The 12781-nt window shown below is 59.2% G+C and overlaps 1 protein-coding gene across 1 annotated transcript; it reads right to left on the bottom strand.

The window, feature by feature from the left end:
* Positions 1–1483: 1483 nt before the first annotated feature.
* Shisa7 (shisa family member 7) lies at positions 1484–12317 on the bottom strand. The gene is made up of 5 exons (XM_058574768.1): positions 11042–12317; positions 9195–9349; positions 8112–8177; positions 7440–7589; positions 1484–5943 (listed from the first exon to the last, which is right to left on the bottom strand). Exons 1-5 carry the CDS (start codon positions 12256–12258, stop codon positions 5303–5305), a joined length of 2229 nt encoding a protein of 742 aa, XP_058430751.1. The 5' UTR covers positions 12259–12317; the 3' UTR covers positions 1484–5302.
* Between the last annotated feature and the right edge of the window lie 464 nt (positions 12318–12781).

Below are 12781 nucleotides of genomic sequence, written 5' to 3'. Positions count from 1 at the left end.
CATAACAGAAAATAGGATCCGGCTTCTCGGAATCTCCAACTAAGGCTTGGCAGCTGCGGCCTCTCCACCATTCTGTCCCCGTGCGTTCTCACCCCAGCATTTCTGTTTCCTTGTCTCTTATCCTTCTCCAATCTCTTTCCACAGTGGTGTGCAAATTATTTTGAAGTAGAGGCCAACACTTAGTTGCCCCTGGGGGAAAACTTTCCGAAAGTTTGTAGAACCAGTACGTGGAGACACCTTCTTCTCCTGCTGTGGTCTACTCAAGCTCTAAGACCAGAAGGCAACTTTGCCCATCCCTTTGCACATGTTCTAACGCCCTGGATGGGAGGGGGAATGTTTTCTAGTGATCATAAAAACTGACACTTCGAAGGGCTGCACCGTGCAGTTTCCCCCGTTTAGGATATCCCTCAAAAGAAATGCTGGGCTGGGCGTGATGGCACACACCTGTCATCCCAGCGGCTTGGGAGGCTGAGGCAGGACTATGGCAAGTTCAAAGCCAGCCTCAGCAACTTAGTGGGGCCCTAGGCAACTTAGGGAGACCCTGTCTCAAAATAAAAGGCCTGGGGGGCTGGGGCTGTAGCTCAGTGGCAAAGTGCTTGCCTAGCATGTGTGAGGCACTGGATTCGATCCTCAGCACCACAGAAACAAATAAAATAAAGGCATTCTGTCCACCTACAACTACAACAAATAAAATTTTAAAAAAATAAAAGGCCTGGAGGTGTGGCTCAGAGGTTAAGTGCCCCTGGGTTCAATCCCTGGTACCCCCCATAAAAGGGATGCTGGAAGCCAGGCCCAGTGATGTCCACCTGCAGTCCCAGCCACCCAGAAGGCTGAGGCAGGAGGAAGGTGTTGGAGCCTGGTCTTTCTAGAAGTCTTGAGGGAGGCCCTCACCCAACACGACACTGACAGTCTTTAAAAAAAAGAAAGCGGGGGGCGGGGAGAATTGTGAGCACAGAAACAGGTGCAGAGGGAAGACATGGATAGTCACAGGGAAAGACAGTGACCTCAAGACAAGGGAGCTGGGGAGAGGCCTGGGGTGGGTTCTCGCTCTGTGCCCCCAGGAAAAAACCAGCCCTGCTCACACCTTGACCTCAGACTTCAGAACCACAAGACAGTCGACTTTTGTTGTGTAAGCCACCCAGTTTGCAGTTCTAGAAAAGTCCCCTGCCCTTCCTCTTCATGATATTTAGTCAAAATTTTCAGATATAAGCATATGACTTCCAGCATCTGCAGACACATGCTTACATGCTCAGAGTGGAGAAGTTTCTGAGGAACAGATCCAGAACTTAAAAGCCAGCTACAACCCTGCCCCACCCGACCCCACTGGCACCCCCAGCGTGGTGGTCAGGGCGAGGGCTGTCCCTGAGCCACCTAGACGTAGACACTAGAAGTGTCCCTGGAGAAACACCAACCTGCCATCAGCTACACGTGTGGGTGACCCCAGGGACCCATCCTTTGCCCCAGAAAACCTGGAGACCACAGATCAGGAAACGTCAGTTTATTCCAAAAAATACCAAGTCTCAGCTCCTTGGGCTGTCCTTACCAGGAAATGGAGGCAGGGTCCAGTGCTGGAGGGAGGCGTGAGGAGGGGAAGGGTGGGCAGAGCTGTGGAGGGTCTCCTGGTCTGGAACTGTTTGTCACTTTCAGTGACGCCCCTTGGCAGCCCCCAGTCAGAGGGAGGTGCTTGTGCGTGGGTGTGCCCATGTGCACACGTGTTTGTGTGCATTTATTGGGGGCGCGGGGGAAGACAGATGGTGAGGTCCCAGCTCCATAAGCCTCAAGGGGGACAGGCGAATGCGCCTGCTGGCCCACCCTCTAGACCTCTCCCCACTATGGCTTAAGAGTTAAGAGGTCAAGGCCCCAGGGTCAGGCAGCCTGTGCCAAGTGAACTGAGGGTGGAGGGCGAGGCCAGATCCCTAGAGTCCAGGCTAGGGGAGAGCAGGTGCAGGGGGCACCCCACAGCTAAAAGACCCCAAACCTCCCGATTCCAGGGACCAGAGAAAGCTGAGTGTTCACTGGGGGTGCTGAGCAGTGGGGAGGGGCCCCAGGCTTGGGTGGCGCTCCAGCTGGCTCCTCTGGGGAGGTCAGAGTCGGCCTGAGCACACTGGAAGGAGGCCTCAGAAGGGACGGGGTGGGGGGGGAGCCCATGAGAGCAGCCGTAAGCAATGCGACTGAAAAACTGGCACCGGGGCCTAGGTGGATTGGGGCCCCCCAGTTTCCTCAGTATGCTCAATTAGTGCCCCAGGCTCCTGACAAGAAGGGAGGAGCTGAGAGGCCAGTATTTGGGGGGAGACATAAAAGGGAGGGGGTGGCCCAGAGGAGGGAGAAGAGGCCCCCCCACCTCGCCCTGGGGGCTGGGGAAGGGGGGCATGTAGCCCTTTAAGAACGGGGAATGGCCACCCCCTGCAACATGGCTATGTACAAAGAGAATTGGGACAGATTGTGCGTCGGGTGTTGGGGACTCCCTGGACACTCCTGGTAGCTGGAGAGGGGGCGGAGGAGCACCCTTAGCCCCTGAAGGTGGTTCCAGCAGGGGCTGCTGCTCCTAGGGTCAGGCCAGCAGAGGCGGTGCTGACAGCCACAGGTGGCTCAGCTGGGTGAGCCTCCACAGGGCCAGGGGCCTTCGAAGAGAGTTTGGCCGGAGCCAGTAAGTTCTGATCCTGGTGGGGTCCAGGGAACAAGGCTCAGGCAAGGGCCAGTGATACCATCCAAGGGCCGGGGTGCCCCAACTCTGGTGCTGATGAGAGGTCGCTGGGTGACCCTGTCACCAATCAGATGGCTGGGCAAGGGGCAGTGATGCTGTCTGGGGGTACCCTCACCAGGAGTGAAGGGATGCTGGCCAAGGCCAAGCCTGTGATGGGGCTGATCTGGGCCTCCACCCTGTCAGGAGAGAGGCAGTGGCATAATCAGGAAGGGCACAGTGGGGTGATGCCATCCGAGGGGCAGCGGGCTCCACACTACTCATTTGAGGGAACGGGAAGATGGCATGTTCTGCTGACCCTGGAGGACAACTGAAATGTAACCTGTCATGTACTCGACCCCTCAGATGGTGGCTTTGGGGAGGCAATGGCACATGGCTGCCTGGTATATGGGGACACACTGGGTGTCACGGATCAAGGGAGATGATGACACCATGGTTATGATGGACGCCAGTGGTGATAACTCCTCGGAGATGATGAGAACATGGCTGCAGTGGGCTCTAGGAGGTGCTGATACTGTTGACTCTCATGGATCTGGACACATGGTGACACAGATCTTGGATGTCGTCTCTGGTCATGGCATCCCCCAGGGATGGGAGGTAATGGCACATGGTGGAAGTGGATCTTGGGAGGTGGAAACACCATGGCTCCCACAGATCTTGGAAGAAGATGATGAATTATTAGGTACCATCACGTATCACAGGTCACGAAGACACTGAGGTTGATTAGACACCATTGGCTCTCATGGCTCCTGGGAGATGAGCACACCACAGTTGTGGTGGATTGGGGGGCATGGAGGACTCTGTGACTGGAGAGGATCTTAGGAGGTGATAACCCCAAAGTATGGTGGGTCCTGGGACGTGGAGACGTGGGTAAAGCAGATCCTGGGAGGTAATCAAAGGGAATTCTGGGAAAAAATTCTGGCATCATCAGTCTTAATGGGTCCTGATAGAGAAGGTCACCAGTAGGCATAACGGATTTAGAAGGCAAGGACATCACTGGTTATGGTCAATTCTAGGATATAATGACACCATGCTTGTGCTGGATCCTGAGAGATGGTGACACCACTAGCTGTAGGGAATCTTGGGAAATGATGACAGTATTAATTATGGAAAATCCTGGAAAAAGAGGATGGTTGAGGTGGGTCATAGGGAATCCTGGCAAATGACTGGTTAACATTTGACCCCAAGTGCTATGTCATCATGAGTGGTGGACACTACTGATGATGTCCTGGCCAAGATCAATAGCAGGCACACCCCAACCCTCCCCCTCCAGTAGGAGGCTAGGACTTTGCTGACAGAGTTGGTGATGTCTCTACATGTGGCAGAGAGAAGTGACACAGCTCTCAGGCTACTGACAAGTGCCACAGCTCCAGAAGCTAGGTGGGTCAGAGTGGGCTCCTTGGAGCAGAAGCCCATCTAGGGACACCGCTCCTAGGAGTCACTGCACAGGGGCCCAACCTCCCTTTAGAGGCTCTGGCAGGCATCATGGTGGTCATATCCCTGGGGTCAGGGAAGGAGCCACCAAGCCAAGTTGTAGTGGGATGGGGCAGAAACTCTGGTGACACCGTCACCAGTGATGGGTGTTCTGAGCAGACACTGCCTCTGAGGGGAAGCTCTTGGGAAGCTCCACGCTGAAACGTGGAGCGTCACTGTCAACAGCCGACAGCCACACAGTCCTCACTGGTGGAGACTGGTCCCAGAGGGTGGCCTCTGAGTGGTGACACTTAGGTGACATCTCAGGACAGGGTGGTCCTGGCTCAGTATCATGCCTCGCCCTCTCACACATGGCAACAGCAGTGAGGTGTCCCCTGGTGTCATCACCACCCCCGTGGGTGGCGTTTGGTGGTGACATTGCCAAAGCGCCTCATTCTGGAGAGGTCACAGGAGCAGGTTGTCATCTCTGGTGATGGCATCCCCCAGGGACAGCCACAGCCCCTCTGGTGGCATCATAGGGCAAGGCAGCTTCTCTGGTGACAGCATCCCAGGAAGGGGGCAGAGTTCTGTGACGGTGTTGTGGAGAGGAGGCCTTACCTTTGGTGAGGACACAACCAGCAAGGCATTTCTCCTGCAGTGTGTCCCAGAGAGATGGCTTTGTCTGTAGCAATGACATCCTAGGACACAGGCATCTTGTCCATAGCAAAAACAAGAAGGAAAGTATTTTCCCCCCAACACTGCTGCCAGAGAGGCCTCGGAGCTCAGGATGACTTCAGAGGGTGAGACTGGCCTCTGCAGGGATATCCTAGAAAGTCTGTGGTGATGTCATAGAGAGTAGATGCGGCCTCTAGTGATGACCTCATAGGCAGACCTCATGGGAAGGGATTTTGTCCCGCTAGTGACATCAAAGAACACAGACATTTCTGCTAGTGACTTCATGTGCAGGCCTCTTCCTCTGCGATGACATCATGGGAAGGAGGCATGGACTCAGTGACATAATAGGAGGAGGGATCTTGTCTGCTGTTTGGCATCCTGGCGGGAGGCTTTGTCTCGGTTCCAAGGGCCCATCTGGGTCTCTGGACCCTGGGGTGTGCGAGCCTGTGCCGGTGGATCCCGACTTGGGGCAGGGGACCTGGAAGGCCGCAGCCCGTGGCCCCCCGCCCGGCCTCAGACAGTCACCTCGTTCTTGCTGGCAGTGCGCAGGTGCTGGGGCAGGTGGTGGCCAGGTATGAACTGCAGCTGCTCCAGGGTGCCCTGGCGTTGGAAGGGCGGCCTCCGGGCCAGCGTGCCCCCGCCCCCGGCGTCGGACATCCAGGCGGGCTGGGGCGAGCCGTGCAGGGCGTGGTGGTGGTGGGCGTGCAGGCCGGAGGGCGGCAGCCCGTGCAGCGGCGTCGGGGGGCCCCCCGGCCCCAGCAGCAGGTTGGAGTGTGAGGCCGCCAGGCTGGCCCGGGGGGCCGACTCGGGGGGCAGCGCTGGGCTGCGCGGGGGCGACAGCAGGTGCTCGCGGCTCTGTCGCAGGGCCTCAGGCGAGGAGAGGAGCAGGTGCTCCTGCGACACGAGGCGCGCGCGAGGCAGCGTGAACTCGTAGCGCGAGGCCCGGCCTCCGTCGCCCAGCAGGTGCTCCTGGGACATGACCCGCCGCGGGTTGGGCGCGGGCGCCAGGCCCAGCTCCTCCGGGCCACCCCAGCCCTCCATGCGGTAGCCGCCTCCAGTGCCGGGTCGCCGCAGCGCGTGCAGGGGCAGCGTCCCGCGGGGCATCTCGGCCAGGTGCCGGCGCTTCAGGTAGGCCTCGTCCAAGTCCTTTTCGGCTGGGGAAGAAGGGGCAAGGTGCAGAGTCTCCCTCCCGGCGGCCCAGGGCCTGCTTCCCCCCCGCTGCCTGGGGAGCTCCCGCGGGTGCGCCCAAAGGGCCCCGGGTTGGGGCTGCGCACAGCCCCGCGCCCCACTCCACTGCCGGGCGGGAGGCGGGGTCCCTCTCTTTGGCCTCTGAGAACCCCTTCTTTCCGGAGGTGAACCACTCTGGCTCTGGGGGACTCTCTTCACCCCCCTTTCACCTGGAGCACTCTTCCTCACTCCTGGCATTTAGAGTCACTGCCGGGAGGTGCAGTGAGTTTTGCGGGTAGTGACTCGCAGTTTGGAAAAGGGGATAGAATAGGAAAGAAGGCTAGACCAACAGACATCCTCAGGATGAAGAATACAGGGTCCAGATAGGGAGGCTCCGATGTTAGGGGATGAAACGGCCCCACGCCTGGGGTTAGTTTATCAGAACCCACCCCCAAAAAGACAGGCACAGAGAGGACGGAAACAGAATGAGGCTGGTGGCTAGAGCTGAGAGGGAACATGGGCTTCATTTACAAATGTTCTCTACTTCCACAAGTGTTTGAAAATGCCCATGATAACTAGTTTCAAAGCTTTTCTGCAGTTAAAAGTATGCATATATGTGTGCCTCACAGATCGTGATATAAAAAGCATGTCTTAGTGTGGTTTTCAGTTCAAAATGTTAGAAAGCTACTCCACCACCAGGGAAAATCCCAGGCTGGGAAATGCCTAACCAGGGTGACGATGATTGGTTCAGAGAGTGGCATGAGACCAGTGGTATCCAGGCCTGGGGTTTTTGCTGGGATCGCAGTAAAGGGATTCTTTTCTGCCAGGGAGACTTAAGCTGACATGGTAGAATGACAGCCGGAAAATTCATGGGGCAATCTTTGGGATTATGGGGAGAGAACCTGTCTGAAAATGAGGCCAGCTTGTTTAGAAAAGCTGAGACTATAAAATACTGAAGAAACTCTTGAGCTGCTGGATCCAGCCATATCTCAAGGTAGAGACATGTAGACTTTCCATGATCAAGCCAACAAGAACTTGTTTTCTTTGCTTAAGTTATATTACTGAAAAATGCAATAGGTGGCCAGGTGCAGTGGCACACACCTGTACTCCCAGCAGCTCAGGAGGCTGAGGCAGGAGGATCACAAGTTCAAAGCCAGCCTGAGTAAAAGCGAGGCACGCATTAAGCAACTCAGTGAGACCCTGTCTCTAAATAAAATACAAAATAGGGCTGGGGACGTGGCTCAGGGGTTGAGCACTGAGTTCAAACCCCAGTACCACCCCCACAAATGCCATAGGTCTTCAGAGGGTAAACCATGAATTTTCATTAAAAAAGATCCCCCAGGTAATTCTAATGTAAAATTGCCTTGGGTAATTCTGGAACAAATGTGGATAAAAGACTGAGAGACGATCTAAATTTTTAGAGGACTGTAGGGTCACTGTCCAGTGCCCTGAACCCAACCCCTGTCCCCTTCCCCAGACTCACCCAGCCTCTTCAGGGAGGAGTAGCGGTTCAGTTCCGACTTCACAGCAGCCTCATAGGACGGGGGCAGGTGCGAGAGGTTGTGGAAGGAGCGAGAGCAGGACAGCGTGGAGTAGTGCAGGGAGGGGCTGGGTGGCGGCAGGGCCCTCCAGTCTGGGGAGCAGGCAGGGGTCAGCCCTGGGTCCAGACCCAACACATACATGGACCCTGGCCGGGGTCCAGGCCAGCCTCCTCCCTCAGACCCAGGGTCCAGGCCCAGCCTCCTCCCTCAGACCCAGGCTCAACCCTCCTCCCTTAGACCCAGGGTCCAGACCCCAGTCCTCCACCCACAGACCCACTTAGTCAATTGGGCCCCTTCCCTGGGGGAGGCAGAAATCTGGGACCCCAGCCCCTCAAAGCAATCCAGTCACCTTAGCTGCCCCACACCAGTACCCAGGCCTGTTGCAGGGAGGAAGATACACTGCAAGCTGGCACCTGTCTGGGGTTGGGGTGCAGCCCGTGTGTGCCCCCTCTAACATGGGTGGAAGGAGGACCCCTCCATGTCCACTGGAGGACACGGAGGCTGCCTTGGTGGCTGGCACTGTGGGTGCTGTGAGCAGGGCACAGGGCACCTCACTCCGGTTCCTTCCCAGGCCTGGCTCGGGCACCCACGGCGGGAGGGAGCCCTCTGCGTACCCAGCATGGCGGCTCGGTGCGTGGGGCTGTTGGCGCTGAGGTGCAGGTAGTTGTGGTGCAGATTCTCTGAGGGGACCGAGAAGGAGGCGATGTCACTGCCCCTGCTGCCCCCACCTCCTGGACAGATCCCGGCCCTGAGCTCAGCCCTCGGTCAGGCCTCACTGGGGCTCCCAGGTCAGACCAGCCATTGGCTGTGTATGGTGACAGTTGGGGACTTGCAGGGGGCAGCAGGCGGCACAGGCTCGTGGCTGGGGAGGGGCTGCGGCCACATCCACTCTAAAGTCCAGGCCAGAGAGCCTCCCTCCACCTCCCCACTCATGTCTGCTTGGTCCCTCCTGGCCTCCAGGTGTCCACCCTGACCCATGCTCTCCCCCTGACCATTCAGCCAGTGCATCTCGACACACTGCTGCCCGTCCTCTGCGGAAACCCTTCCTACGGCTCACCCTCACCCATGGGACGACATGGGACTTGGGAATGGCGATGAGGCCTTGGAAATCTGAAGCCTCATCTTCCCTCTCGCTGCTCCTCTCTCTGAGGCCTGCATAAGCCCAGCTCAGTTCTGCCCAGGGCCTTTGCACATGCTGTTATTCTTTTCTGGCTGCCTTGAAGCCCTTCTCCCCCTCCCTCTCTCTCTCTCTATTTCTCTCTCCCTCTCTCTGTCCTCAGACCCTCTCCTCCCCTCCCCCGACTCCAGCTCAGTCCTCGCTGCTCCCCGTGGCTCCCGTGGCCCTCAGGACCAGGCAGTCTCTCCTTCTTCAGCCCCAGCCTCTCCCTGGCCTCCAGCTGGCCCAGCTGCCCAGGGCCTACGAGGCTGCAGTAGCCCCTCACCCTACAGCTCTTTGGCTCAGACATCACTCTGGGGAGCCCTCCTCCCCTAGGACAGAGGAGACCCTTTTGTCCTCCTTACAGCTCTGGGACGCCTCCTCGGTGCACTCAGAACGCCTGCCGAGCCCACGGGTGCTGAGTGCAGGACAGCTCAGGACGGGCAGAGGCTGGGGGCAGGCCGTGGGCCCGAGGGGGGCTGGGGGCGAGGCCACAGGGATGAGGGCGCGTCAGACCAGGCAGCCCGGTGACACCACTCACCGATGTTGGGGGGCTTCACTGTGCTGTAGAGGTTCTTGGGCGTCCTGGGGGGCATGCTGTCGGGACCCCCAGTCCCTGGGGTCAGGGAGCTGCTTCGGGCCCGGTCCGGACGGGTTCCAGGCCCCGCCTGATGCCTCAGGATGTCCACCAGGGCCCTAAGTGGGACAGAGGGATGGTCAGTGGCCCAAGGCCTGGGGACAGGAGGGAGGAGAGAGGCCGGGCCCTTCCCTCCTGTCCCCTCCTCCGGGGAGTCCCTGGCGCCCTCTCTAGGCCATACTTCCCCTTGAAGGGTCCTTCCCAGCTCATGGCCCCATCCCATGTGGTCCCTGCACATGCTCCTGGTGGCTCTGTCCCATCCTGAAACTGGAAGCCACAAAGGAGCCCAGTCACCCAGACCCCAGACCTCGCCGTCACCACGACTCCTCATTCCCACCTTTCCCGTGAGCCGCCAGCTCCCGGTGCCCCGACATTGCCCTGGCCTCCTGCCCAGTGTCCCCACTTCTGCCCGGCAGTTTAGTCTCACCCACAGCCTGGGTGCTTCTCCCCCAAGGTCAGGACCCTCCCAGAGCCCCCTCCACAGTTAGAGTCACTCGGCCTGGACTGCTGATCCTTGCCTCTTTGCTTACCACTTCAGCTGAACCAGTCCCTTTCCTGCTGCTGTCAGGGCACCTCAGGGCCTTTGTACATGCTGCTCCTCTGCCTGGAATGCCCTTCCCAAGATATCACTCTCTTCATGTTTCTGCTCAGACAGGCCTTCTCTGACCACTTCATCTAAACCAGACTTCCCCACACTCTCAGCCCTTGATGGGGCTTTTTTCCCTTCAAGCCATTACTAATATCTAAAATTATATTGCATGCATACTTGGTTGCAGACACAGGGCTTGTCTGCATGGCAGGGGAGGTGCTGGGACTGAACCCAGTGTTCCCTACCACTGAGTTACCTCCCACCCCATATTTATCTTATTTTTTTTGACAGAGTCTAAGCTGATGAGGCTGCCCTGGAGCTGTGATCCTCCCAATCGGCATCCCAAGTCACTGGGATTACAGGCCTGCACCAGTGTGCCGGGCTGCACCTGCCACGCCAGGACTCTACCCGAACCAACTCAGTTAATCTTCACTACAGTCCCATAGGTCAGGATTGTTACAGACAAGGAAACACAGAGGCCAAGCAGGGCTGGGCTGGGGCTCAGCGGGAGAGCGCTCGCCTAGCAGGTGCCTTCGAGGCCCTGGGTTCCATCCTCAGCACCACATAAAAGTAAATAAATAAAATAAGGGTACTGCGTCCATCTACAACTAAAAAAAAAAAAAAAGGTTAAGCTGGTGCCCCTGGGCCACACAGCCCGCGGCAGCAGGACTAGGTTTGTCCAGAAGGCGGGACCTTGTTTGGTCATGCAGTAATCCCAGTTCCTGACCCACAGAAGGTAACTGAGAAACGTTGGTGGAGGCCAGGCATGGTGGCACATTTCTGTAACGTGGGAAGCTGGGGCCGGAGGATCACAAGTTCTTAGAATTTAATGAGGCCTTACCCATCTTAGTGAGGCCATGACTCAAAATATAAAAAGGTCTGGAAATATAGCTCAGTGGTAGAACGCCCCTGGGTTCAGTCCCCAGTACCAAAAAGAAAAAGAGAAAAAAGAAAAAGAAATAGTTGTTGGGTGAAGGAAGGCCGGCTCTCCCCGCTCAGTCATCGACAGCCCAGTGGGCTGGTCTTCTCCAGTCTCAGGCCCCGTCTCCCTGGGCCTCTGGTCCACCCCATCCCTGGAGCCCGCCCTCGCCCAAAGGCTCCACTTCCCACGGCCCAGGTCCCGCCCCCAGGTTCCTACCCTGGCTCCCCAACGCACACGCACCTGGGCACGTTGATCTCGCGGTGCGCCCTGGGCGCGCGGGACGCCTTGCTGAAGGCCACTTTGGCTCCGACGCCCACGGCCAGGGCGAAGCTGATGACCCCGCACACCACATAGGCGGTGCTGCCTCCAGGGCCCTCGCCCCCTCGTCCCCCCGCACCCCCAGGACGGCCCCCTTCCAGCCACCCGGCCTGGCCTGGCCCTGGGCCCCCGCCCGCGCCCCCGGCGCCCCCCGCGCCCCCGGCCAGCGGCGGCGGCGTCGTGGCCCATCGCGGCGTGTCGTAGTTGGAGCAGGAGGCCTGCGCCAGGCGCATGTGGCGGTGCTCGCAGCAGAAGCGGTAGTGGCAGGTTCCGCAGCAGAAGCGGTAGGAGCCCGTGCTGCAGTTGAAGGTGGCGTCGTACTGGCCCATGACATCGTAGTAGCCATGGCAGAGCTCGGCAGGAGGCGGCGCCCGGGCTGCTGCGCCGGGGCCGCCTGCGGGGCTGGTCCTGGTGCCGTTGGCGCCCGGGCCCGCCGCGCCCCCGCCGCCCGTCAGCGCCCCGGTCAGGCGCCGCAGGTGCGCTAACAGGGCGGGCAGCGGGCCGGGGGGGTCGGCGCTCGTGGCGTTGGACGGGCGCGCCCCGGCCTGGCCGGCGGTGGAGGCCAGGAGCACGAGGGTCCCGAGGAGCAGGAGGGCCGGCATGAGCGCAGGAGGTCGGCCGCCAGGCTGCTGCGGAACGGAAAGCGGAGGCTGGAGTGTGGGCAGGGGAGAGATGGCCAGAGGCGGAGAGTCGTAGACAGGTGGCCGGGCAGGGTGGGAAGAAGGACCGGGAACGGCAGAGGGGTGCAGGGAAGGGGCCCAGAGGTGACCGCCGCACGCGGAGTCGGGCGGGCATCCCAGCGCGACGGAAAGGCGACGCACACCGGGGAGGAGAACGGAAAGGGCAGGGGCACGCAGAGAAAAGACCAAGTGACCGAGGGAGGAAGATCGGAGGGTCCACGGAGACATCAGGGCGTGCGCAGAAATAGAGAGGCCAAAGGAGAAGGAGGGTGCGATGGAGGAGGCAAGGAGGGCGGGAGGTGGGGAGAGCAGAGGAGCAAGAGAGCCCGGGAGGCGCGGGAGCAGGCAGAGGCCGGCGGACGGCAGGACTGTGGGGTGGAGGACCCGGGGGGAGTGGAAGCTGGCAGCCCAGGCAGGCCAGGGGATTCGCGCCAGGTTCTCTCCTGGACTTGCTGACATGGGGCAGGAATCGGGCTTCGTCCTGAGAGACCGTCCTGTGAATACCGATGAGCGGCATCCACAGCCCCCCAGTTTGTGACAACCTAGGGTACCTCAGGCATTGCTCGGAGTTCCCGTGGTGGAGATGGGGGCACAGGCTGAGAGCCACTGGCTCACCCACAGGCTCCTCGGTGCCCCCATGCCCATTCTGTCCTCTATTTAGTGCCCCCTCTCTCCGTCCCTGTCTCATACACACCACACTCTCACAGTTCAGGTCTGAAGTGTCTCTGTCCACAGTGGGGGAGGCAGACTGGCAGGGCAGCTCATCTGCAGCTCAGTGGAGTGCAGCTACTGGACACCTGATGGCTCTTACCCGACCACAGCCCCACGCCTCATTTCCTCACTGTAAGACAAGGGCCGGAGTAAGGCTGGTCACCCCAGGGTTGTTGGGAGGGTGGACCCAGCCTGTAAGGGCTCTGGAGGCATCGCGCAGGATTTCATGGACTGGAAGGACTGTTCTTTTCAGAAGGGAGACTGGATGGGG

This window comes from Marmota monax, unplaced genomic scaffold (assembly GCF_021218885.2).
Source record: "Marmota monax isolate L192 unplaced genomic scaffold, Marmota_monax_Labrador192_F-V1.1 WCK01_AAM20220418_F8-fsc00215, whole genome shotgun sequence".
In the NCBI taxonomy this organism is placed as follows: domain Eukaryota; kingdom Metazoa; phylum Chordata; class Mammalia; order Rodentia; family Sciuridae; genus Marmota; species Marmota monax.
This window is presented reverse-complemented; position numbering and strand designations above follow the sequence as displayed.

Coding starts and splice junctions, on each gene's coding strand:
- Shisa7 (XM_058574768.1), bottom strand. CDS start 12,258: ATGTCAGCAAGTCCAGGAGAGAACCTGGCGCGAATCCCCTGGCCTGCC. Junction 8,178..9,194: donor AGTGAAGCCCCCCAACATCG/GTGAGTGGTGTC, acceptor CGGTCCCCTCAG/AGAATCTGCACCACAACTAC. Junction 5,944..7,439: donor CTCCTCCCTGAAGAGGCTGG/GTGAGTCTGGGG, acceptor CTTCTTCCCCAG/CCGAAAAGGACTTGGACGAG.